Here is a 24,040-nt window from a genome sequence, read left to right on the forward strand (position 1 = left end):
TTGTGTGTTGTGGGTTTGGTTTTATTATGGTTCATCCCAGTGATGTAATTCAGCAACATCATCTGTGTAATGATAAAAATAGTTTCTCAAGTCATAGCGTTATCACATGGGAGTATGAAATGGGAAATGAAAGGAACCAGGATATTGTATTGGATTTTAGTTACATAAAATATAAACAAATGTATTCATTTAAACTTTTATACTATATAGAACTGTGATTTTTGATATTAAATTATTATATTGTATATTATATATTATTATTATTATTATGTAGTGAAATGTCTGATGTATAGCAGTGATGTCATCATCCAGCTCAGCTTAGTTCAGATTCTCATTCAATAGTGTCTGTGCAGTCAAGTCAATAATATTGCCAGTATTATCACAGTGGCAAGGAACCTAAACTCCAAAAATTGATTTTGACAAAAAAAAAATATTTGTTTGGAATTGCCCGTTATTAATTGGGGGGAAAAAAGTTAAATGAAAAGGTCAGGATCTTGTGTGTGTGTGTGTGTGTTTGTATTGACCTTTACTTTTGCTAGATGTGTTTCCAAAAGGCTGTTGATGTCAGACTGTTTTGTTTTGATGCATTGTATGATACTACAATTATAAACCATGATACTAAAATTATAAACATACAACATACTTGTAAGTGTTTATAATATAATATAATATAATATAATATAATATAATATAATAGACATTTTTAAATTTAGTTTACAATAATTTTAAACAGATCATGGGTATAACAAAATATTTTATATATGGATGAAATTCTAAAAGAGAAGAAGTTAAAAGGCCACACAATTTCTTTTTTCATGTCAACATTTTATTAATGTTAGTTCAAAATCTGTGCCTTTTGCAACATTCTATTATCTTATCTATTATTATCTTATTAATCCATATGTGTGTGTCTAGGTTTGTTTATACGGTTCAGTATCAGACATTTAAAACAAAGCATAGTAAAACCTCTTGAAAACCAACTTAATTTAAATTGGTCTTCACTAATTTAAATGTTCAAGATCTAGGAAAATCAACAGGTTTGTGTGATATTTAGGTTTAGAATTTATTATCTTTGTATGAAAATCTCTGCATCTATAAGAGCTCCTCACTCACTAATATGGCTTTTAAAGTGTGTATGTGTGTGTGTGCTTCACTCTGTAGCATACAGCAGAAAACCACTAAATGTGTTATAGTGATTCTGATCATCACAGATCCAGCAGCCAGCCTGGAGACTGATGGTAATGCGGTCCCCAGCGCTGAGCTGCACAAGCAGGACGGCAGTGGCCTGATCCTCCTGGTCTTGTTCATAAATCTCCCTAAGTGCAGCTAGAGCCACGTCATTCCTCCTGATACTGGCACAGACAGCCAGCGATGTGCCTGGTGAGCCTGCATCACTGAACACAGTAAATGCCAGGTTATACACGCCTGACCGTGGAACTGTGAACACACCAGTGGATGAGTTATAGGCCTCTCCAATGTTGATGAAGATGCTTTGATAGACCACATTTGTCACTGCCCTCAACGGACCAATGCAACGTCTCTTGTCGGTCAGACCCACGGAAAATGCCACTCGACTGTCTAAAGAATAACAAAAAATGCATATGCAAAGTTATGACACAAAATAAATAAGGCCACAGATTAGACGCGGTTATTTCTTGCCAACATAATGTTTTAATGTTTTAAAACTGTATTTCATTTTTGTTTTACTTTGCCTGTTTAGTTTGTAAGTGCTAGGAAACAAACCCTTCTCATACTGTGTGTTTTAGGGATGTCAAATAACAATAAATTGACATTTTAAATCAAATCCCAAATCAAATACATAAATAACACAAATAAAATAAATCTATTCCTAAAAACTAAGGCTTTGCCTGTGCTCTTTCCATTTAAAATTAGAGGCAATCACTGTATTTTAATCACAATCCAAGCAAAGATGCTGCATACATGCAACATGAGCCATTTTTAATCTAAATTAAATTGTATAATTTCAAAATCTGAAGCACAAACAGAATGGCTGACTTTAGTTTTATCTAAATGAAACAGAAACAACAGATTTGTTGAATAAGAACACAAATTCACTCTGTGACAGCAGGTGGCGCTTATGGAACAGCAGCAATATAGCATTTCCTTGTTTGTTGCTATAAACAAAACAGCGTTGCGCTTATGAACACTACTTTAATAGGCATTATATGCAGGCAAGATGAAAAGAAAATAACATCTTAACTTTTCTAAATACAGCCAGTTCCCCTCAAAGACACTGTACTGTATTTGCGATTTGTTTAACATCTCAACTGATTTGAATCGTCATATATTTGTATCGATTTTCAACCGGCTAGGGTGCATCATTACATCCCTAATGTGTTTTAGCCTACCTCTGATGTTTCTCAGTGTGTTTTGTGCTCTGGCCAGCAAATCCTCCAATGAATTCAAACTGGAGTTTAAATGTTGCTCTAACTCCCATTTTTTCTTCTGCATCACACAACAACCACATGAGCTCTGGTCAGTCAGGCACGCTAATGAGAGAGCAATAAATATATTAGTCACACGTGATATCTAGCTTTACATTTTAGGGTATTTTATATTTCTGTAAATTTGCATGTTATTACAATTTTCTGGGATATGTTCAAAGACTTACGGTTGATGGGATCTGGAGCAAGGGTTTCTCCTGGTCCGTCCCAGCTGAAGGTTTTTTCCTGGCCCAGCACCAGCGGCAACACACAGAACAGCACAAAACCTTTTCCTGATTAAAATGTTTACAGAGGGTAATCATATTCTGTCTTAACTTTCACAATACCATTATATAGTCTGTACAGCACTGAATCTGAGTTTGGTTTAGGTTTTATGGCTCATAAAAACAGAACAATGTGACCAAATGTATAGAAATCGGTCATTTATAGGCCAACAGGGAATCTGTCTGCAGATTCCTCCTTTGTTTATCTTTGCTAATTTAATTGTTATTTTGGCTACCAATAAGTGTGCAGTAATCTCAACTCTATTAAACACATTTTGCTAGGTTTAAATCAATTCTGTAGGATTCCACAGATTTTTTTCCTACAAAATCTAAAAAAAGTTTGCAGATTTCATCAGGTGAGCTAATATCTAATATAATTTAATATGCATATATATATATATATATATATATATATATATATATACATACATACATACATACATACATACATACATACATACACACACACACACACACACACACACACACACACACATAATAATATTAGATGGTAAATATTCTAAATATTAAAAAATTGATATTTATTCTTGTTTAAAATCTGTACAAACAATTTGGAAAAACCCTTTTGAAGCTTTTTTATTTTAATTATTATTAATCTCATTCTGAAGCATGTGTGAGTTTCAAATAGACTAGACTCGTAATAAATTAATTGTAGTAAAATGCATATAAACAAATAAAAATAAATAATATTTTATATAAAATAAACTATAACCAACATAAATATTTTTCAAAACTTTAATAATTAAACCAAGCAACGTCTTTTAACAGGTGCAATGATCTGTCAAGTTGGTCTGTTAGACTTTTGCTATCATAATAAATATTTCTTTACAGAAGCAGTGATTATTTTCTCACCTTTCATGTTTCACGGCTGTTTCTGTTTCTGCCTTTTGAGTCTCAGTGGAAGTGAGTGAAAATTGGAGTCTGTGTTATATTCAGCTTTATATCCTAGCAGCACTCCTCCTGTTTTTAAGGAGGGAGAATCAGATTTGTGTTTGTGAAGAGGAGGTGTACATCAGCAATATTAATAAAAAAATAAAAAATAAAAACCTACAACAAGGAAACTGGGAAATGACAAAGGGAAGTCAGCTCCTGTGACTTCCCTCAGATTTTCTGAAACACAAAACCCCACTGAGCTTTGGACTATACCGCCACACAATGACACGCATCAATGCCGTGAAATGTGATGAAACTGAACGCAAGAATTTAAAGCTGCTATCTTTTCTGAGCAATCAGACATGCACTTTCCCAGGAAAGGATTTATGTTTCTTATTGATTGAAGTCCCAGAACAGCTATTCAAAGAAACACACCACACCTCTGTCTACAATACAGTAGAAGATGCAAAAAGTCACAATAATGTGTACTGTAATTTAAGTATTCTCACATGACGTCTCTTTATTTGACTTTATTTGTGTCAACTCAGTTCAGTGTTTACAGTCTGATCGAGATCTCAGTGCAACAAAGCCAAGAAGCTCAAATAGCGCACAATACAGCTCTTTTAGTAAGCAAAATATTAAGCCCAGCAGAGAGTAAGAAGCACTTAAGGGGATAGTTCACACACACACAAAAAACGAAATCCTGTCGTTTACTCACCTTCATGGTGTTTCAAACCAGTACAAATTACTTCTGTGCATTACAGAGTCAAGAAGACACTAGGACATTTTCTTAAAAATCTTCTTTTATGTTCCACAGACAAAAGAAAATCATAAAGGTTTGGAACGACATGAGCGTGAGTAAATGATGACAGTTTTCATTTTTGGGTTATTGAGTTTTATGTAGTCTTAAATATAAATAATATATTAATTTTATGAAAGGCAAACATAAATAATCAGTAACTTGATGACAGACTAGTGTATGACCCCACATCTGTCAACTTTTGTATTGTTTCAATGTTTTTAAGGTAGCTAGCAGGTATGGACAGACAGGCAGGTCGCTATGGTGGTAAGAACCAGTGTAAAAAAAAAACACACACAAAAAAAAACAAGCATCACAAAAGGGTGTTTATGATTTATAATAGATTGATTGTTAAATTGTTAAATAAATTGATCATTAACTGTGAAGTATGCTCGCAAGTGTAAAAGTGATGAAGACACTGGTTTTCATGCAAGGTTTTAGCCAGGGGTTTTTTTTGCAGGCAAGCCACGACCCAGCTGCTGAAATAAAACCAGGAAGACTTCAGACATACGCTCATTATGTCATGGATAAAGCATCCCAGCAGGCACCAGATGTCTATGTAACGTCAGGTTGACGCTGGACATGGCATCAGACAGATGTTGCATTTTAGTTGAAAATGAAAATCGGGTTGACGTCAATTTGACGATGATTTAACTTTGGATTTTGGTTACACAACCTAACGTCAGCTGACGTCGGTATTGGACATCAATTTAACATTGACATTAGACGTTGAATTTACATTGAATTTTGTTTACCCGACGTTGCAACCGAAATCTAACCAAATATCAACTTCTTATGACGTTGTGTGCCTGCTGGGATTCTTCAGCATTCATCCCTTCCTCTCATTCGTCTTCTTTAACTTTGCTGTCGTAGGAGCCATGGCCTTTGTATGCTGAAACGTATCCGCTGGTATCAGGGATGTCTTCCCTCCCTGAGCGGCCTCTTCCCTTTCCCGAATCATCAAAGCGTTCCTTATGAGAACCGGTGAACTTGCTGGTGTCTGTTAACCTGTCTACAGCAGAGGCTTTTACCACTTTCTGTGGAGATAAAAAGATGATCAGTGTTTTTATGCATGTTTATTGCTTAATCAACGAAAACAGACTGGCTGGTACTCACAGTGACACCAACGTTGGCGGGTTCTTTGCCAGCAATGAGACCATAGAGAAGCTGTACTGCCTCTTCCTGGCTCTTCCCTTTAAAACGTTTTGTAGCCAACTCAGCCATGGCTTGAGTGAACTGCTCAAATGTGATGACACGTGCTGATTTAGCCCTAAAACACATAAGCAGAAACAAAACAGCACAGCTTTAGGTCCAGTCATGCATGTGTCTATGTTCGCTGTCTGTCATTATGAGGATAATCATACTTGACTTTGCTAAAGATGATGTCCACATCTGTGCTGGTGACAGATTTGCCATCGATGACCTTGCAGTCCTTACACAGCTTGATAAAGTTTTTCCCATTCATCTCCTTCCCCATCGCTTTGGTGTCTCCATGAATTGCAAATTTACGAAATGCCGTCTCAACATCTGCCAGTGATACTTCACCCGAACCTTCAGCCATGCTGTCAGATCAAGTAAAGGGGAAGAAAGAATTTTAAAGAAAGACAGAAAAATTAAGACAGTTGTGCTTATTAAATTTAGTTTTATTGCATTATTATAACACTGATCTTTCCACTCCTGGCATCATGTTTGATCCAGTTAATTTAATTTCTGTTTTACTCATTGCTGTACTGTTTTGTTAATATTGGCATATAATCATGTCTGCTGGTTATGTAAAGCGAAAACTTCTTTAATGTTCTTGTTCTGGTTACACCCAGAGTTATTGTCCCACACTGCTCCATTATTTTCCATATACCCACAAATAACATGCTCATTTACCACACACACACACACACACACACACACACACACACACACACACACATAATGTATATTACTCACACTAAAAGCCTTAATTTAATGAAGTCCACTTTACTAAATTAGCTTCAGCTGACTTTGAGCTTCCTCTCTCTCTCTCTCTCTCTCTCTCTGTCTCTCTCTCTGTCTCTCTCTAATATTGGGTCTTTTATCCATATAAAATATAAATACATATGCATCTAGTTTTACCTTTATAATGGAATACATGTAGATTAAATTGAAATTTCTCAAAAAATGCATGGAACTCTTGCATTATTATAAATGAAAGGACTCTGGTAAACAAATAATAGAGCTTACGTTCTTTTATTCCGTAAGCAATTATAGTACATGTTCAATAATGCATCATGTGCACTGCATCATCTGAAAACAGTACTATGAAAGCATGCTAACTATAGCTCATGCATAAAGCCCTGTTTGGTCTTGTAGGTATAACAGATGCTTCCGGAGGGGTGTATGTTATTGAGAGGGAGATCCAGCCTACCTGACAGTGAGTTGGACAATCCTGGATACTGATGCTAAGCTGCTACTGAAAGGATGCTGAATGTGGGTGTGTGTTCCTCTGTCTTCGTCTCTGCCCCTGGTAAGTGTGTGTGTGTAATGACGCAAGACAGAGGGGAGGAGAGAGCACAGCCCAGCACAAATGATGACATCACTCGCTCCTCTCTCTCTCTCTCTTTCTGCCACAGGCTCTCTTGTCTTTCTGCTTTTTGATTTTCTCTGCCTCTTTGGCCCTTTTATTTGTCCTCTTTCCTACTTTGCTGACTAGATACAGTAGCCCTTCACTTTTAGCCCTCTCTCCCTCCTCCTCCTGCTCTCCTCTTTCTGTCTTTGTTTTTGTCTCTCTGCTGCCACACCCTTTCCCATCAGTCTCTGTGGATCAGCGTTCAGATGTTACATAGTGAAGCCACACACGTACACACACGTTGCTGGACTGTGATGCTCTAAATGTTATATGCTCTTATGGCTTTAGGGCACCTCTGTCTAATGTGTCTGAGCAACTCACCACTTACTCACAACACAACCACATACAGATGAAGACACACTCACAGCAGATCACCATGGCTGACAACACAACTAAAGGAACAATGACTGTTTACAGTCTTAAATATAAAGGTTATTTATTGGCATTGATGGTTCTATGGAGAAACTTTAACATTCACAGAACCTTTCCATTACTCAAAATGTATTTTATTGTGTAACAAGGTTTATTCTTTTTTAAATATATATATTAAGAACTTTTCACAGAAAGATTCTTTGGGGAACTTTCATTTGGATCAGTTTGAAACTCCCCCTTTTGAAACCTTTTTTAAGAGTGTACATGGACAAGACTAACAGAAATTTGGTCATATTCCAGTTGTAAATGTGATGTGCGGTAATTGCATGAACAATGATTGCTATATAACCAGAATAAGCCAATATAATATCTACCATATAATTATGTATATCTGCATATGTCCAAACTAAGGTAAGTCCTGGTGATACAAAATTCAATAAACGCATTTTTGGATAAAGAACAACTGTGGGTTTTTTGCTAACAATTTGCAAAAATTGCAGTCAACTTGATGGGATACATTTTGGAGTTAAAATAATGAGCTGATCAAAGTACAAATAGCTGAAAGTATTTCCAGTATTTCCTCAGTCAAACAATTTATTTGTAATAAAAATATTTATTCAGCAGTACAACAATTTAAAACCAGTACTGGAAAAAGACTGAATAATAAGCATAGCATAACTTTGCTTTATATGAACTACAAGGGCTCCCTCTACAGTATGCTTAAAAAATCGGGCGCATATCACATTCAATGGCTACAAACAACCTGAAGACAGATGAATCCTGAAGGTCACAAGCAGTAAACACATCCATTCAAAAGTTATTACTTGTTGAAGATATAGATTACAAGCTGCAAAAAGCGTTATTAATGTCTGCAACACTTGAGCCTTATAGAGAATGACAACTGGAAACAGTACCAAAATGATATATTTGTGCGTGTAAATGTTTTGAGACCAGTGGAAGAAGTTTGGAAATTTAACATGGAAGACACGAATATGAATACTCATAAATGTTACTTTCATTCAGTATTGAAGCTAAATGTATCCATTTAGTAACAAATGATATATACACATGCAATTTAAACTTTATTAGGTCGCCTTCCTTTTTGACCTCAGAACAGCCTGAATTCTTAGTGACATGAATTTAACAAGATGCTGGAAACATTTTTCCAAGTTTATGGTCCATGTGAACACAAAAGCATTAGGTATGTAGCTGCTGCATATTCAAGAAGATGAATGGACTGTGATCATAATTCATAAGGAAGCACATGGTCACGGCTGTGGCTTATAAACAATATTCAAATGGTATTAACAGGGTGTTGCAGTGTGTACAAAAGAATGTGTGTCTTTTCTCTGAAGTGCAGGTCTGGCAGCTCATCCAGATGGTGGCTCAGCATCCTTTACTGTTCCCTCCCTGGGCCTGCAAGGACACCACTGGGAATGCACAGGAAAGCAGAATTTTATTATTAAATTCATTGTATTTTTGACTTAATGAAAGAGCAAGGGCATTGCTGCGTGATGTTGCAACTAGTATTTATATTATTTTTTATTTCTTCAACTAAACAAGAATACTAAATGTAAAAAAAACAAAAACAAAAAAAAAACAACTTAAAATGAGAAAAAACAGTGAACAACTACCCAAAATAAAATAACAATAATCATTTTAGTACCGTCTGTGTAAACATTCATTGGGTGCAAGAAAAATGGTCAGGTAATGGAAGAAATATAAATATACGTATACGAACCATGCTGTATAGTGAGTTTCCCTTCATGTCACCAATTAGTTTGACCTTGACATTCTTCATATCCAGCATTTAATTGTGTTTATGCTTTACCTGCATAATAATATGCTGAGTGTTTACAGTCCACACTGAGCTGTAGTTTACACACAGAATGCAAGCACTGACTAGACAAATTTATTCTAACCAGTTTTCTTATTTACAGACAAAACAGTTTCAAATTTCACTGCAGGACATATATGCAGAAATAGAGAGAGTGCCTTGGCTATTCACTTTCATTTGTTAGAACCTTAAAGGAATAGTTCACCCAATTATGAAAATTAGTAAAAACTTGTATAACTTTGTTTCCTCTATAAAGCATAAAAGAAAATACTTTGGAAAAATGTATTGTCCATGAAAGTCAGTGGGGTCTAACGTTGTTTTCAACATCACTCATACCAGTTTGGAATGACATGAGAACAGATTTTTCTTTTTTGGGTGAACTATCCCTTTAAACTTGCTTTAACATTTGCTATAATGTTGAAATTATGTTCTGAATGATTTTTTTGGAATAGAAAAGCACGTTTATATATAAACATGGGCCTTACATTCCCTCATCTATGTAAACTACTCTGGTCCCTTCCTCCACCCTTCTTTCTGATCTATAAATACGGGTGTGTTCCTGCTTCAGTTGCGCTTTCAATTCACCTTTCTTTCTCACATCTTTGTTTTAGAAAATGGCAGAATCTGACTACCTCAACTACACCTGCCCCCTCTGCACAGACATTCAGCGAGACTCTGTCACCATCCCATGTGGAGACACCTTCTGCCTGGAGTGCATTAAGATCTACTGGGACCATTCTGACCACCTCGGTGTGTACAGCTGTCCGCAGTGCCAGACGACCTTCACTCCTCGGCCCATACTCAGACGTAACGTACCCCACGTAGGGAACCCGGAGCCTCGGCCGCCCCCACGTGAGCTCACCCCGTATCCATACTTCAAGCGTGATGCACTGTGTGATTTCTGTACCGGTCGGCGGAACAAAGCAGTGAAGTCATGTCTGATGTGTCTGGCTTATTACTGTGAGACTCACATCAAGCCCCATTACGAATCAGCCACATTTAAACGACACAAACTGGTGGATGAGACGGGACACCTGGATCGGAAGATCTGCCCTCAGCATGAAAAAGGCTTAGAGCTTTTCTGCCGCTCAGACCAGATGTGCATCTGTGTGCTGTGTACAGTAAGAGAACATCGCAGCCACAACATAGTCAGCGCAGATGATGAACGCACAGAGAAACAGGTGAGACTTAAGATTAGAATTGTTGTGAATAGATTGGGGCAAGCTGTCGAATCTGAGAAACTATAACTGAAATGTGTGTTTTTTCTACAGTGGTTTTGTATTGTGGTTTCAAATATCTAGACTAATGAAAATTAGAATAATGTTTGTGATTTCAAAAGTTGTCATTGAAGTAAGACTGAAGGTTGAACTGTGTTCTCAAAATAATGATATCTTTTTATAAATGTCAAGTCAGAGAAAGTTGTCATAACTGGTTTAAAGGTTATGAAGTTATATTTAAATATTAAAAAACTTTATAAAAATATTAAATTCATATTTAAATGGCAGTGTTTGTTGTTGTTAAACAATGGTTTAGTATTGTAGGTACCAAAATTTGCTCCAAATAATGTTTACATTTTGTGTTTCATAATGAATTTAATGAATTGTTTCCTGGAAATAAGAGAAATGTTCAATAGCTTTTTACAGAAAAATCTTCAGCGCTTTGACTATTCCAGAGTAAAGAGTCAGCTGACAGCTAGCCCTATTCTATGCCTTATGCCTTTTACTCTGTGGACTGTTTGAACACTTTAATAAAATATTATATTGTAAGAATCGTTTAGGATACATTTACACTACCATTCATAAGTTTGTAAGATTTTTTTCATGTTATTGAAGGAAGTTTCCTATGCTCTCCAAATCTGCATTTATTTGATCACAAATACAGTAAAAACAGTAATATTGTGAAATGATACATTTTACAATAACTGTACTATACTGTACTATATGTTTGTTTGTGATAATAGAAAGTCTTGGTGGCGACTCAGACGGCGATTCAGCACATTATCCAGGATCAGATGAAAGAACTTCAAGAACTCAGACACAATGTGGATGTTCTCAAGGTTAGTCCAATCAGGAGAGTCATAAAGAAGGTTTGGGGCAAAACATTTCTCACTTTTATGTAATTTAAGTGTCATTATAACTCTATACTTCTTAATTTTCAGACATAATCAAAACAGTTCAATGAGATACTTTTGAGATATGTGACCCTGGACCACAAAACCAGTCATAAGTAGCATGTGTATATTTGTAGCAATAGCCAACAATACAGTGTATGGGTCAAAATGGGTCGATTTTACTTTTATGCCAAAAATCATTAGAACATTAAATAAAGACCATGTTCCATGAAGATATTTTGTAAATAAATGACAAAATAGATCAATTTCCTACCATAATTATATCAAAACTTAAGTTTTGATTAGTAACATGCAAAGGACTATTTAGAATTTTTTTGCTCCCTCCGATTCCAGATTTCAAATAGTTGTATCTCAGCCAAATATTGCCCTATCTATCCTAACAAACCATACATCAATGCAAAGCTTATTTATTCAGCTTTCAGATGTATAAATCTCTCAATTTAAAAAAAAGATCCTTATGACTGGTTTTGTGGTACAGGGTTACATATATGTTGTTATTATTTATTCTTAATGAATTTTAATGAAATAAATAAAGAAAGAAAGAAAGCAGTGGGATTGCCGTCAGTTTGAAACATGGTACATGGAATCTTAATTTTAATGCACCTCTGGCAGATTACGTGCATTTATTTAATTACCATCATCACTCTTCTGTTTCCTGCTGGTCATACAAATTCAAGTCATCCAAGAGGTAAGATACTGTTAAAAGTTCAGTAAAAACAACATCTCAAATTTGTCAAAGGTAGAAAGAGTATAGAGTCAGATAATGTATTGTTTATTAACATGTACTTAGTGCAACTTAAATATGTCCCAGTTATCCCATTCTCTCAAAGGCGTCTGATTTTGATGCAGTGCTCTGTGCTGCTCCCCTGGTGGTGTGGATGTATGCTGTTGCTGACTGTTGCACCCTCTCTGCAGGGAAATGCACAGCGGGCTCAGACTGACAGTGATAAAATCTTCAGCGAGATGTTACAGGCGGTAGAGCGCTGGCATGCTGAGATAAGCCAACTCATACAGGCCAACCTACAGGCCTCTATGGCTCAGGTACATGCTCATTAGATTCAGAGGGGTTAGACTGCTTCCTGTAGCTTTAATTGTAGAGCTGGCACAAGTAACACCAACATAATTGGTTTGATTCCCAGGGAGAGCAAGTGCTGATTAAAATCCCCAGCCCCTTACTGGGGAACTGTGGTGAGAACTTTTTTAAGTGAAAGTTCAAGTTAAGTTTTGTTAGTCTATATGAAACTGTGTAATTCTACAGCTCATACATACTGTAAAAAACTAAGCCACGCTTTGATGAAGCTTTATGCAAGTGTTGAGATGAAGAAAAGTCCTGACTACAGTTGCTAGTCCCTGCCCTCTGACTGTGATAGCTTTGATGTACTGACAGGCACAGGGTTACGTAGAGAGACTTGAACAAGAGATCATGGAGCTTCAGAAGAGAGATGCTGAACTACGTCAAATACTTGATACAGAGGACAACATTCACTTCCTACAGGTAAATAAAATCAAACAGCCACTCACATTTAACTGGATTTTGGTCATTCAGAAAGTTTACTTCCCTGACTGGATATTTAATATGGGTATTCATGAATATTCAGGAAAGCTACTTGTCAGCACCGATTTTGTTAAGTGCCTTCCTTACTTGTGCAGAATTTTCCCACACTATCTGTTGCACCGGAGCCCATGGTGCCCAAAGTGCTGATAAACCCAGAGTTTTCCTTTAGTGAGATCACCAAGACCGTCTCTGACATGAAAGAACACCTGGACGACATCTGCAAAAAAGAGCTGGGAAACATCTCCAAACGAGGTAATCATGATGACTATAACATTTAACCACTGCAAGACAGAGGAACAGACATGAGATTTACCTGTTTTGGCTTTATTATGTCTAAAATGATCAAAATCATGGAAGGCATTACTCTCCATCAAACCCACAGACAGCAAATAAAATATAAGCAGCTCTGCATCCCTAAATTATAGATGTAAATGCAGAGGCTGAGATTTGAAAGGTGTATTTTTTGCTCACATGATTTGTTTATTTGATCGCAAAAACAATAAAAACGGTTAATAATAAAAACAAACAATAGGGAAAATTCATTACAATTTTAATAAACTAGTTTTCTATTTGAATATATATATATATATATATATATATATATATATATATATATATATATATATATATATATATATACACTCACCTAAAGGATTATTAGGAACACCTGTTCAATTTCTCATTAATGCAATTATCTAATCAACCAATCACATGGCAGTTGCTTCAATGCATTTAGGGGTGTGGTCCTGGTCAAGACAATCTCCTGAACTCCAAACTGAATGTCAGAATGGGAAAGAAAGGTGATTTAAGCAATTTTGAGCGTGGCATGGTTGTTGGTGCCAGACGGGCCGGTCTGAGTATTTCACAATCTGCTCAGTTACTGGGATTTTCACGCACAACCATTTCTAGGGTTTACAAAGAATGGTGTGAAAAGGGAAAAACATCCAGTATGCGGCAGTCCTGTGGGCGAAAATGCCTTGTTGATGCTAGAGGTCAGAGGAGAATGGGCCGACTGATTCAAGCTGATAGAAGAGCAACTTTGACTGAAATAATCACTCGTTACAACCGAGGTATGCAGCAAAGCATTTGTGAAGCCACAACACGCACAACCTTGAGGCGGATGGGCTACAACAGCAGAAGACCCCACCGGGTACCACTCATCTCCACTACAAATAGGAAAAAGAGGCTACAATTTGCACGAGCTCACCAAAATTGGACGGTTGAAGACTGGAAAAATGTTGCCTGGTCTGATGAGTCTCGATTTCTGTTGAGACATTCAGATGGTAGAGTCAGAATTTGGCGTAAACAGAATGAGAACATGGATCCATCATGTCTTGTTACCACTGTGCAGACTGGTGGTGGTGGTGTAATGGTGTGGGGGATGTTTTCTTGGCACACTTTAGGCCCCTTAGTGCCAATTGGGCATCGTTTAAATGCCACGGCCTACCTGAGCATTGTTTCTGACCATGTCCATCCCTTTATGACCACCATGTACCCATCCTCTGATGGCTACTTCCAGCAGGATAATGCACCATGTCACAAAGCTCGAATCATTTCAAATTGGTTTCTTGAACATGACAATGAGTTCACTGTACTAAAATGGCCCCCACAGTCACCAGATCTCAACCCAATAGAGCATCTTTGGGATGTGGTGGAACGGGAGCTTCGTGCCCTGGATGTGCATCCCACAAATCTCCATCAACTGCAAGATGCTATCCTATCAATATGGGCCAACATTTCTAAAGAATGCTTTCAGCACCTTGTTGAATCAATGCCACGTAGAATTAAGGCAGTTCTGAAGGCGAAAGGGGGTCAAACACAGTATTAGTATGGTGTTCCTAATAATCCTTTAGGTGAGTGTATATATATATATTTTTTTTTTTTTAAGTTTAGAAGTTATATTAACAAACACAAATGCTGTAAAAAAAACTGTAACCAACATAGGATAACAAAATACATATATTTACACCCACACAGACAAAAACACAAATCGGACTGCCTCAGTTAACAAATATATACAACACAGTTATTTAAAAATATATATATATATAAACATTAATGACTATTCACAATTGTTTTATAAATCCAATGCTTCAGGAATGTAAATAAAAAAAAAATTTAAAATAGAAGGGGAGGATTACAAAATACAGAAATTAAATTTCCAAGAGTCTCAAGATAGGTCCCCATATTTGAATATATTTTAAAATGTCCTTTATTCCTGTAATGGCAGCTGATTTTTCAGCAGCCATTACTCCAGTCTTCAGTGTCACATGATCCTTCAGAAAACATTTTAATACGCATGCTAGCTCACAAAACATTTCTTAGTATTATCAATGTTGAAAACAGTTGTGCTGCTTAATATTTTTGTGGAAACTGATACCTTTTTTCTTTGGCGAATAGACCTTAATCGGGTCCTAGATCATGTCATTTTCACAACTTTCACAACTGTTGTATGGAGTTTTTGTCTATTTTAAGTTTTTTTTTTTTTTAATAATTAAATGGTTGTTAAACAATTTAATGATCAGTTTAATGCATTCTTTCTGAATAAATCTAAATTTATTATTTTAAAAAATCTTGCTGACCTGAGTCTTTCAATCAGTAATGCATATAAAGCTATATTTGATCTACTATTCATTTATGCATTTGTATGACATTCATAACTGTTTAATTTAGTGAGCGACATCTCAGTCTATATCCTGATTCCAAGATCTGGAGGACGTTTGAAAGGTAAGAGGATTTAATTTACATTTCACTTTATGTAAAATAAAGTATGTTACAGAACAACTCTTGTTTATGTACCACATATTTTCAGCTCCGGTAAGAACTGATTTGCCAGAGCCTAAAACAAGACTGGATTTCCTCAAATGTGAGTGTATAGACAATTCTACATCATTAATTCATCTAATTCACCTTTTTGTTTCTTCCAATTGCTGAATGAGACTCTTTTCTCAATTTCATTTCACAGATTCTTGTAAACTTACTTTTGATCTCAACACTGCCTATAAAGAGCTGGTCCTTTCAGACGGGAATCGCCGGGTGACCCGGAAAAGAACAACCCAGTTCTACCCAGATCACCCGGAGCGTTTTGATGGGTTTTGTCAGATCCTGTGCAAGGAGCTACTCAGTGGAATACGGCATTACTGGGAAGCGGAGTGGCATGGTGAATTTTCCATTGGAATTGCTTACAAGAGCATTAGCCGCAAAGGTAAGAACACAAACAGCCTTCTGGGATACAATGATAAATCCTGGAGCCTCCTATGCTCAGACTCAGGATACTCTGCCTGGCACAATAAGATGGATAAAGATCTGCCGGGAGCAGCTCGTGTCTCACGGATCGGTGTATACCTGGATTACGCCGGAGGATCTGTGTCCTTTTACTCTGTGTCTGAGACAATGGAGCTCATCCACAGATTTAAAGCCAAGTTCTCAGAAGCACTGTATGCTGGGTTTGGCGTTGGATCATCTGTAACTCTGTGCATGCTGGAGAAGAACTACCGAACATACCACTAATAGGTTCTGGGCTGCGCTTTGACCCTGAGCTCTTTCAGACAGAATCTTGGAAGGGTGAACAGTCAAATTGGCAAAATTTAAAGAATCATATTGAATTGAAAACCACATTTTATCAGAGTGGTGGTCTCACAAAGACGTTTCAAGTTCACATTTTGCCATTTAAGAAACAAACAAAAAAAAAAATATATATATATATATATTTTGCATAAAGAAAACGTCTACTATTAGGATTATTTGCATTGTGACTATTAGTATTTTCAGCAGAATTAGGCTCATTTTACCCCCAAACTCTTATGTGTAATTCAAAATACATCCTCTCATTATTACATGAAAAATACTGATACTGCCTTTTAAAGTCAATTAGTAATTAAAATAATGAAGATACTGTGCTTACAGTTCTCACAGCCTTGATTTAATTTCATGTAAACCATTAAATGTAGCGCTAGAAATTAGAATAATCATTTAAACAGAATGGAAATGGGACATTTGTTAAACTTTTCTGTGAGATTCCTAAAAAAAACAAGTGGCAGTAAATAGGTTTAAAAATAAATAAAGCAGGCTAATCCAGTCAATCTCTTTAAATTCTCTTTTTTTAATTATGTATTTATGTAATTATGTATTTATTTTAATTATGTAGTGTCATGTCAAAGCCTGCAGCCAATCAAACTTAATACACATTCTGCAATCTTTGTATAGATAAGACAGAAGATGCAGCTACCTCATGAGAAAAGTGTGTATTTGAGCGATTATGAACATGTAAATAAAACAAGCCTTCTTGTCATTAGTTTATTGTTCAATTGAATGGTTTCTAAGAGCTTTTCAGTCACTTCACCCATCACCAAGTAAACAGAAATATGTACAGATGAGAGGAACGATCTGTCACTCCTTTTCTTTTTACATGGATTAGAAACATTCAAATGCAATTCCATCTTCCCCTACAGTTATCTGTACCTCTGAACTTTTAAGACATGGCTACACTTGCTTCATTAATCCCTAAATGCTGCTCCTTCCTCTCTCTTTCTTGTCTACTGTCTACCATCTACCCCGAGCTGTAACTGTGGCTTTGTTTCCTTAAGCATAAGGTCAAACTAATGATATTCTCAAATGATGAATAACCATTAACCTTGTCATTTAAAGCAGGACAATCTTACTCTGCTCAACAGTATACAGTCAACTCACAGAGGACAAGTACAAGTAGATCAGGAGCTCTGACTTCCAAAGGAGTCTCTATATTACCAACAGAGGGAACCAATCATCATCATCACCGAAAAATATTCTCGTTCACACCAACAAACAGAAAATTTGAAATGGGCCTATAAATAAGTGATTGTAAATGTCCACAACCATAATGCCCCACATTAGTGAATAGAAATTAATCTCCACTTTCATAACAATTGAAAACAAAACAGTCAGACAGAACCAGTTAAATCAGATCTGTTTTCTATTATAATTTACATAGTAATATATAAAAAAAAAAAAAAAAAAAATTATATATATATATATATATATATATATATATATATATATATAAAAAAATTGGAATGTTTGTTAGATGCTTCACAGTTCAAATCATATGCTGGTGTGACTGTAAGCGGTTTGTAGTCTGAAGTATGAAATTGAGCTCTAATTCTGTTTCTTTGTATCCAATTCAAAGGTTTGTATATTAGAATTCTGTGTTGTCTGTAATTTCATCAATTTCTTTGAGTCAGCGCTCTAAATACTTTTTTATCTCTGTCTGACTGACTGCATATCCACCTGTCTATCATATTCACCCCAAGACCCATTTTAGGAAAAGAAAAACATCCACTGTAAAAATAAAAAATACATTGAGAGGTCACCATGAAAACGGTGACACTCCATTCAATAAACAACCAATAGTTGGTGTAGCAGTGATAGTAAGTATATTAAAAACCATTCAACTTCTCTTCAAGATTTCTTCAGCTAAATCTGGCTAATAATTTAATTTTAAAAATAGAAAGCAAGCCACTATTGTGGAAATAAAGAATCTACTCACTAGTGGGACACACAATGTACGTGGTTTGGCATCTTCTAGGGAATTTGGTTCTTAAAGAGATAATTCACCCAAAATTAAAATAATTTATTCACCCTCATGTCATTCCAAAACTACATGACTGTTTCTTCTGTGGAAGACATTTTATCTAAAGATATCATATAGGATATGTTGCCTAAACAACATTCAACTCCACTAATTTTAATGTGTGCACATAAAACACTTTTTTCACAATTTTAAGACATTTTATTTTTATTCCTCAGAAGAAAAAGTCATACAGCCTTGAACCACCATAAGGGTACGACAGCATATTCATCTTTAAGTGAACTATCCCTATATTAATAACGTACATGAGATGAGCCAATGAGAGGTTTTACCAAATTAAAAGCTGCCTCCATTGTTATAGCTTTAAAAGGCTTTGTGTGATGTCAGGCTTAAATAACTTAGATCCTCCAAGACTAACCGTATCTAGCTACACACTCACATCAGCCTGAACCAAAGCCAGCATACTGACATCATACTGTACCTTAAAACAAAATACACACACACATAATATCCTCCACCAAATTCAATCAGACACCACAGTCATTCAGCTGGAGTTCAAAGGGTCTAATGGTAGAGTAAGAGTAGTATCCATGTTTTGTAGCTACAGCACTCGCTGTCCATTTATGATGACATCATCAAACTCCTCCTGTGACAGACAGAGAAATAATAAGTACTGAAGCCGTCCGGTAAGCATTCTGTTTGTCAGTGTGTGTGGATTTGGCTCTAACCTCCTCACTCTCTCGGTACTCCTCCTCTTCCTCATCGTCCTGTGTGTATGTGGCCCCATGGGAACTAAGTAGGGCCTGCACCTCTTTGTTGGGTCGGTAAAGGGCACAGTAGAACGGGGTGTGGCCTGCATATGAGCGCTGATTCACCAATGCACCAGCGCTCAATAATAACTCCACTACCTCTGACCTCTGACTTTCCACTGCCCAGTGCAATGGAGACCGACCTGACCCCAAATCCTACAAAACCAAAGTTAATGATTTAAAAAAAAAAAAAAAAAAACTGTAAAAAATTGAACACAAAAATGAATTATGATACAACTGGAGAAAAACCCTATGTTCTTTAAAAATATGGTTGTACATTTATCGTATCATTGAGGTACCATTATTGTTTTTATTAACATTTTGAATCATTAACATTTTTATATTTTGTTTTTAATTTTAATTAAAACGTTAGTTATTTTGTGTTTTGTCATTTCAATAGTTTTTCATTTGTCCATCTTTTTTTTTTTACTTTGAGTTATTTTAGTAACTAAATTAAAATAAGTATTTTTTTTTATTCAATTAATGTTTTTTTTCCTTCAAGTAACTCAAACGTTTTACTGGTTTTCATTTTAGTTTCAGTTTTAGTTACAGCTACAATAACCCTTATTTAAAGTAAAAGGTAGCTTCTCACCCGTTGATTTACATCTGCTCCTGCCTCCAACAGCATTTTGATGATCTCACAATTGCCTCTATGTACAGCCAGGTGTAGCGCACTCACACCTTAAAGAGACAGACGGACAGAGAAAGGGACAGGATGCAAAACATATATATATAAAAAAATTATGGTATTTTTCAGAGTGAAATACATTTGCTTGAGTTTGTACCTGCATAATTGGTGATGTTCAGGTGCACCGGGGGGGTCCGTGAGCAGCTGGTCAGCTCTCTCACACATTCTGAGCGAAGCTCTCTGACAGCCAGGTGTAAAGGTGTGTTTCCACCCCTCTCTTGGATTGCCGCACTGGCTCCACTCCACAACAGTGCCCGAACACACTCACTCTGGTCTACGATGACTGCTAAATGTAGAGCGGTCTGAACAAAGGAGGAGGGAGGGTGGAAAAAGTTAGAGATAGGTTGCCACTAGTGTTGCTATCGGGGCTTGTTTGGTCAGTTGTGGTATGCATTATTTTCAGAATACAATTGTGTATTAGGGTTTGCTGGTCTTGGTTTCTGTTTCCCTATAGGTGTATATGTATGAGAAAATTTGAGTTGTATGTGAAAGTTGTTTAGTTATTAAAAAAATGTGTTATATATATATATATATATAAATAAACAATAAACACTGCAATATTCCATAAAATAAGAACTGGAAAGTTTGCTTTTATGGTGACTTCAACAGTAGGATTAAATGTATTGCTTCATTTAAATATGCAATGTTTTATGCAACAATAAATCACTGGAAGTAAAGCAATTATTCTTGATCCACAGGTACTGGCTTGTCAGAGCAGGTTGTTTGCTTTTTGCAGGGATCTGGCAACACTGTTGTACATTTACCTGACCCAGGTCATTTTGGATGTCCAGGTATGGTGTCCAGGTGTTGTCCACCACAACTTCTTTAAGCAGGCACTGAACAACACCCCACTGCTCATGAATTAGCGCCAGATGAAGTACCCTGTGAGACAAGAGGAAATATTTACGGCCTAAATCTAATAGCCTTCCAAATTGAACACATGTACAGATAATGGAAAACTACATGTACTTACGTGTCACCGTCCTCTGACAGAAAGTTGAGCGTGTTGAAGAGCTCTTCCCTTCGCTGCCGACCCTCCTCAGTGTTTGAAACCGCCAGCCTGTCTGTACCTGCAGGCTCGCTCAGGATCATGGTGCCGATCCCGTCGGAGAGGCACCCCACCACAGCATCCTCATTAATCGAGTCCCCTATGGCAGAGTCGAGCCTCTCTCCGCCGCCAATCGACACACAATCCACGGTACTCCTGTTGTCGGGCTCGTCCGACGGAGGGAGGTCAGGTATGTCAGACACAGACCGACCAGGTGTCCACATCTGTTCGGCCTCTGTGTACGTACCGTAGGGAACCTCAAAAGCGAGTCCGACCCCGCTTAAGGAGTCTAGCCCGCTGTCACACCAGTCCTCCGGGACAGAGTCCACGGCGCCACTTTTCTCCATAGCGTAGCTCGGTCTAGGCCGTGTATTCTGTCTCCGGGATTCACCCTGAATATCTTGAGTACCCTCCATTTATATGTGAATGCGCCGTTTAAACGATGTCAGCTGTAACAAGAGAAACTGCCTTTCCTGACCAACAACTATCTGTTGCGCCGTTTTCGCTTCTATCCAGATGGATTCCGAGGGTTGTTGATGTTTTCAGGGGAACAAGATGAGCTCTTTCTGGACAAATTCCCAAACAACAGCGGCAAGCGCTGTCGCACAAGCCTCAGATTCCCTCCATGTCGGGAGCATTATAAAACTACAAATTGTTTGCTGTTGCCCAGTTTGTCCAGAAAAGGCCGTTTGGCTGCGTACGTGTTATCCTGGGGAATTCCCAAAGCTACTCTCGTAACTAGACACTGTGCGGGACTGCGCATGCGCAAGGCTCAGAGCGCGCATGCGTCGCACTTACAATTAATTGTCTGTTACTTTAGTTTCTTTGGGAATTCCAGCGCGTTGCGTTTGTTGGGGTAATTTCAAGTGGCTATTAATTTGAGCTGGCACAAAAACAAAAAACAAGGCACATAAAAGGCGTAGCCATTTGAATAGTCTTTTAATTGTTTCTTTTGTATTCCATCTTATGCAGCTTGGGTGAGTTAAAATAATAATATCCAGATAACAATAGGAGAGATTGGAATGTTTTATTTTTGTCTGCTACAATGACAGTTGTTAAAAATGTACAAAATTATCTATAAACTAGAAATTAGTGTCAAGTATAAAGATGGTTGTTGTTACAAACCACTGCACTACCAGGACGAGTTGTAACACTATATTAGAAAACATAGGCTTATAAAAACTTGTACCAGTTAAATTTACCACCCTACCATTATTTAATTTTAAGCATTTTAATGCAAAATGGTAAACAGCATATAGGAAACATTGTAAATCAAAACAGCAAATAAATCTAAACAATAATAATTGCATTAAATAATACATAATAAAATATAACATTAATAGTCAGTATGTGGATGTTAACTCTATACAGAAATACATTGGACAGGGTTATCAAATCTCTCGGTCTGCACAGCTATGATATTTCTGTTTTTGTACGTTGCATAGGCTAGATGAAAAGCTGTGGATATTGTATTGCATATTTTAACAAGTAGCCTAAATCTGCTCATGCAAACAATCAAACTATCAAACTATGACCAGATGTAAAATTATAGGTTGCTTTTTTCCTGTGGATTTATGTATGTATGCATTTATTTGTTTGTTTATTTTGTGCTGTAAATATGGTGTCGCACCATGGTCATCTTATGAGGATATGGTGGTCATGGTGATTTCTAGCTAATGGTGTTACGATTCACCCCGTATTACAACATTCCTATATTTACCTTTGTCAGTTGTCTCTACTGGCCCTTTTTCATCAAAGTCATTAAATAAAATAAAATCTTACAGGGCAGGAAATTTAGTAAGGATAGTTGTTGGTATTTGAATAATTTCCGACACCAGGTGGCAGTGTATACATTAATTTCATATTTGTGTCGCTATCTCTGGTAAACAAAAGAATTAATCCTCACCAATGGCAGGATGATGTCATTGTTCATGTCTTTTTGGAATCTATTTTGTATTTATTAAGGAAAAATCTGCAATAAAATAAAAACTCTAAATCATAGTACATTTTTTATTTACATTTATGTTTTATTTTGCAAGAAGCAGGCATAATGTTTAATATGTAAAATTGTGACTCAGAAAGTCTGTAGGTTCACCAGAAACTGCACTAAAAATGGTTAGAAGCAAGGAATTTTTTTTTTTTTTTTTTTTGCCCTGCGTTAACATGTCTTATCATAAGTGCCACTGTAGATTGAGGGAAGGATGATTCAGAGTGACTATGAAACTAAATGGAGAAAGCGAGTGATGAAAGAAAGAGTCACTGGATATGGTGAAAGGAAAGGTGTTTTGAACTGTTTGTGACTGTGTATGTGGTTAGGTTTTGTTTACACTGTGAGGGGAAAAAAGTCCCCACAGGAATAGGAATATAAAACCTAAAAGCCAGTGGTCTCTCCCATGAAAACAGTGTAATAAACACACTAAATGGTGTTTAATAAATGGTGGGTTTCTTTTTTTTCTTTTTTTTTTTTAAGTACAAAAGTTTAAAGCCAGGATTAGGGTTAGATGATATCATTAGCTCAGTATAAAAACAATGAAAACTCCCTAACATAATAGAAAACCAGACATGTGAATGTGCATGGGCATGTGAGAATTCTAAAAGGTTCTGGGCTGAATGGAGCATTACTGGAATTTGAGGGGATTACTGACAGTTTAAGTTTGCCTATCCCTCTCTGTGTCTCTCTCTCTCTCAGTCTCTGTGTATCTGCATTGCAGTTTTTTCAGCGGGACAGACTCCTTATGCCTCTGATAACAAACCCACTCCCATACCTATCAATCTCCTTCTAGAAGAGAGGGAGTGTGAGATACAAAAAAAGAGAAACAGAGAGGCGTGATAGGCATGTTTTCTCTTTGACTTATAGCTTGATCTCCTACCTATATTCAGACGCCTCTGCGCCTCTCTGTGCTCCACTGCTCTGTCAAACGCTCATTGCCTGGACTGTTTCCTCTCTTTGTACTGTATACCGTGAGCTGTGCTTTGCTCTGTTTACTGTGACATCCTTTGTGCTGTGGTAATGG

General features: G+C 36.8%; 3 protein-coding genes across 4 annotated transcripts; 1 reads left to right on the top strand and 2 right to left on the bottom strand.

Annotated features, from left to right (window-relative positions):
- Positions 1-4,119: 4,119 nt before the first annotated feature.
- Positions 4,120-6,920, bottom strand: LOC306870937 (tubulin polymerization-promoting protein family member 3-like). The gene is made up of 4 exons (XM_079418540.1): positions 6,820-6,920; positions 5,786-5,983; positions 5,538-5,691; positions 4,120-5,458 (listed from the first exon to the last, which is right to left on the bottom strand). The coding sequence occupies exons 2-4, from the start codon at positions 5,980-5,982 to the stop codon at positions 5,264-5,266; spliced, it is 546 nt and encodes a 181-aa protein (XP_079274666.1). The 5' UTR covers position 5,983; positions 6,820-6,920; the 3' UTR covers positions 4,120-5,263.
- Positions 6,921-9,799: 2,879 nt separating this feature from the next.
- On the top strand, positions 9,800-17,208 carry LOC306871304 (tripartite motif-containing protein 16-like). Of its 2 annotated transcripts, XM_079419119.1 has the most exons (8): positions 9,800-10,410; positions 11,190-11,285; positions 12,276-12,401; positions 12,748-12,855; positions 13,011-13,167; positions 15,589-15,642; positions 15,728-15,781; positions 15,881-17,208. In XM_079419119.1, the coding sequence occupies exons 1-8, from the start codon at positions 9,844-9,846 to the stop codon at positions 16,423-16,425; spliced, it is 1,707 nt and encodes a 568-aa protein (XP_079275245.1). In that variant the 5' UTR covers positions 9,800-9,843; the 3' UTR covers positions 16,426-17,208. The 2 variants fall into 2 exon arrangements, with proteins under 2 accessions (XP_079275245.1, XP_079275246.1); XM_079419120.1 differs by lacking the exon at positions 15,728-15,781 and having other exon boundaries at positions 15,923-17,208.
- A 944-nt stretch (positions 17,209-18,152) lies between these two features.
- Positions 18,153-21,800, bottom strand: nfkbib (nuclear factor of kappa light polypeptide gene enhancer in B-cells inhibitor, beta). Its single transcript, XM_079419655.1, has 6 exons — positions 20,952-21,800; positions 20,743-20,860; positions 20,076-20,280; positions 19,883-19,971; positions 19,210-19,446; positions 18,153-19,127 (listed from the first exon to the last, which is right to left on the bottom strand). Exons 1-6 carry the CDS (start codon positions 21,440-21,442, stop codon positions 19,083-19,085), a joined length of 1,185 nt encoding a protein of 394 aa, XP_079275781.1. The 5' UTR covers positions 21,443-21,800; the 3' UTR covers positions 18,153-19,082.
- Between the last annotated feature and the right edge of the window lie 2,240 nt (positions 21,801-24,040).

Source organism: Barbus barbus (assembly GCF_936440315.1).
Source record: "Barbus barbus genome assembly, chromosome: 6".
Lineage (NCBI taxonomy): Eukaryota > Metazoa > Chordata > Actinopteri > Cypriniformes > Cyprinidae > Barbus > Barbus barbus.